This window comes from Helianthus annuus, chromosome 7, assembly GCF_002127325.2.
Source record: "Helianthus annuus cultivar XRQ/B chromosome 7, HanXRQr2.0-SUNRISE, whole genome shotgun sequence".
Lineage (NCBI taxonomy): Eukaryota > Viridiplantae > Streptophyta > Magnoliopsida > Asterales > Asteraceae > Helianthus > Helianthus annuus.
The window spans coordinates 70,610,643-70,613,828 of NC_035439.2; the positions used below are offsets into that span (position 1 = coordinate 70,610,643).

Consider the following 3,186-nt stretch of genomic DNA (forward strand, 5'->3'; position numbering starts at 1 on the left):
GTCGTATTCTTTTGATTATATCACAAATTTATTTATTTTTGTTTCCCTTTGGTGCTTTCGTCATATCCTTTATACAAACCGTATAACACATTAGAACTTAAACTATAATCAATAACCCAATACATATCTAGCAATATAATGAACTAATGTATGTAGTACAATTTAGAGAAAAAAGTTTCAAAAATTACCTCAATTTTGAGTTGCTTTTCTGTTCTTGATAGAACGATAATTATCCAATTAAGTCAACATATTCAAGAGTTTTAGCAGATGATCTGGTAACTTATCAACTTTTTTTTGAACGGCGACTTTCACAACAGACGGCAAGGCCGCTCACTACCATATTGGTAGCTACCACCGCCCCACTCCCGCAACCAAGGCTTACGTTGTCTTAACCTAATAAATAAAGTAACAAGCTAAAATTTAGAGAAAAGTCATTTCGAAAAAACAAAAAAAAAAATGGATGAAGGTTACTAAAAAAATACCTTGAATTAGGTTAAGAGGGGTTTGATTCTTAATTGCCTTAATTGTTTAGTTGTTTAAGATCTAAGCCTTAATTGTTTCGTTGTTTAAAAATTAATATGGGCTTGAACAAATTAATTGTTTAAATTACGCTTAAATTATTTAAACTACTTCTTTCATACTTGTTATTAAGATTTTACTAAGTTTATATTTTTAAAAATTTCAAGACTTTAAACTATTTTTCTTAGGGGTCAGTGTAAAAATTTTATGCGGGTCGTTTACTTATTTTAAAATTTTCATGTGGTTCGTTATAAAATTTATAACATTTCTTCATGGTATAATTTTAGATCAAACTGATCCCCCCATCGACCACTTCATAGCCAGGATTATTAATATGCATATATCCAAAACAAGATTATATATAAAATTGAAGGTGTTATATAAAGTTTGAGTACTACGTAACCACACTTAATAGAAAAAAAAAAAGATTAACGGTAGATCAAAATTAATACAGATTCTATAATACAAATTAGAGATGCACAATAATTTATTCCCTTCAACCATGAGTTTTGCGAATAAGTAGCCATGGTGATACAAATAGATAGAATTTAATATAAACATGCGACATAGCAATAATTTCGTACAACCACTCATTCGGACACAAAAATGGCCCTCTAAATTCAAGATTTCTTAAGGTGTATATATGCACCATTTTCTAACACTTGATACGGTTCTACGACCACAAGTACCAACTGTATAATACATAAGAGATCGAGAGAGAGGGAGAGAGGCAGTAAATATAGATATATACTTACAACAAATACGTATACATTGTCTCTTAGAGACCAGTTATTCCAAGCAAATATGACCACTGAAACTGCCATCGCTCCTGTTCTCACGAGCCCCGAACATCCCAAGAAGAACCGGATTCAAGTCTCTAACACAAAAAAACCTCTTTTCTTTTATGTCAATCTTGCAAAGGTATCTCTTACTTACGTTGTATTGGATTTTCATTAACATTGTTTTGTAATCATGCATGCGTTTGTTCACGAAATGCGGAAGAAGTGTCACCGATGGCCAAATCTATCGATAATCCGGCAAAAATATGGCTTTTGGTAACGTCATTTGTGACAAATTACTAACAGATATTACCGAGGGATCACAAACATACTCCTTACAGGGATCGCGGGCAACTTTTTGTAAGGTGGTCAAAAGTGCCAGATGGGTTACCAGCGAGATCCTTTAATTTAACCGGCGAAATTACACTGTGTAATTCGTCAAATTACACTGTGTAATTCGTCGTTAAAAATAATTATTTTTTTAAACAAATGACACTAGTTTTTTTTTTTAATTCCTGAAAAGTAAAAAAAGAAACAAATTATAAATTCAAGAAGTTAAGATTAGATTACAAAACTACAATAATTCAAATAAATTTTCGTGATGAATTAGACCTTGGGCTCGGTTTTTACATATAATTTATGAGTTTATTTGCATCCATCTATGTTATACATTTGTCTGTATGGTAATTGTGTTGTAGAGGTACATTCAACAACATGATGAAGTTGAGCTCTCGGCTTTGGGCATGGGTACAACCTCTCTCTCTAGTATCAATAATCTTATTTCATTTTCTCATAAACAATATCATATATAACAATATATATCTATAAACAAAACTTTATTCTTTCACTTTGCTATAGCAATTACTACAGTTGTTACAGTAGCTGAGATACTCAAGAACAATGGACTTGCTGTTGAGAAAAGTATGTATCCATGTCCCTATTCGTATTTCAAATCATATATCACTTGTCGATAATAACAATACGCTTTTGACAGAGGTCGTGACGTCCACCATCGGTATGAAGGATGAAACACGGGGCCGACTAATTCAAAAGGCCAGGGTAAGTTTGACATAGTATAAATAGATGCTAAATGAACCATCAAATATTGATATATGCTAACATGCATTTGATTATGTGTCGGTCTAATTTCTCTTTCAAACTGAGATTTAGATCGAGATTGTATTGGGGAAGACTGAGAAGTATGCGTCAATGGCAACTCCCCCGAGTGCTCAAGCACGCGAGAAGGAAGCAGGAGTTGCTAACAAGGAAGAAAAAAAACAAGACTAGGATCATGAATGTTACTTTCCTCATAGCTAGAGATGCATGCCGTAATTATAGTGTGTTTTGTGTTTCCTATCCTAGCTTGATGTGCCCCAAAGATTCAAGGTTGTAGTCAAAACATTATGTTAATATGTTACATTTGTGTTTTGAGTCCACATCAAGCCATTGGTCTTGCTCAAGATTGAGCAGTGTATACTATGCCTGTGTAAAAACTAAAGACTATATATGATTGCAAATGTCTTCCATTCATTCATAACACTTGATATATGTTCAAGTTTTCAAGTCTGTGAAATGCCTAAATGATATTCTTCTTCACATACTCTCTCATGAACTCTTTGATATTTGATAATATTCATATGCTTGGTTCTATAATACTGAATACAAGTCAAAGATATTGATGTTGCAACATATTTTTTCTAACCCATAGGCCACAGTATGAGTCTGCTTCATCCATAGAAGTTGTGTGTAGCAGAGAAATGTGGAAAGAGAAACCAAATTTTGCTTGTTGATGTATTAGGAAACTACTTTGATTCTAGTAGAAAAAACAAGTGCTATAGGTTCTCATGCCACATGTACTTCCTCCCTGGACACATCAACTTTTATATGG

General features: G+C 33.0%; 1 protein-coding gene across 1 annotated transcript; it reads left to right on the top strand.

Annotated features, from left to right (window-relative positions):
- The first annotated feature begins 1,253 nt into the window (after window positions 1–1,253).
- LOC110867878 (uncharacterized protein At2g34160) lies at window positions 1,254–2,832 on the top strand. Its single transcript, XM_022116931.2, has 5 exons — window positions 1,254–1,440; window positions 1,997–2,045; window positions 2,157–2,219; window positions 2,293–2,357; window positions 2,469–2,832. Exons 1-5 carry the CDS (start codon window positions 1,324–1,326, stop codon window positions 2,583–2,585), a joined length of 411 nt encoding a protein of 136 aa, XP_021972623.1. The 5' UTR covers window positions 1,254–1,323; the 3' UTR covers window positions 2,586–2,832.
- Window positions 2,833–3,186: the final 354 nt, after the last annotated feature.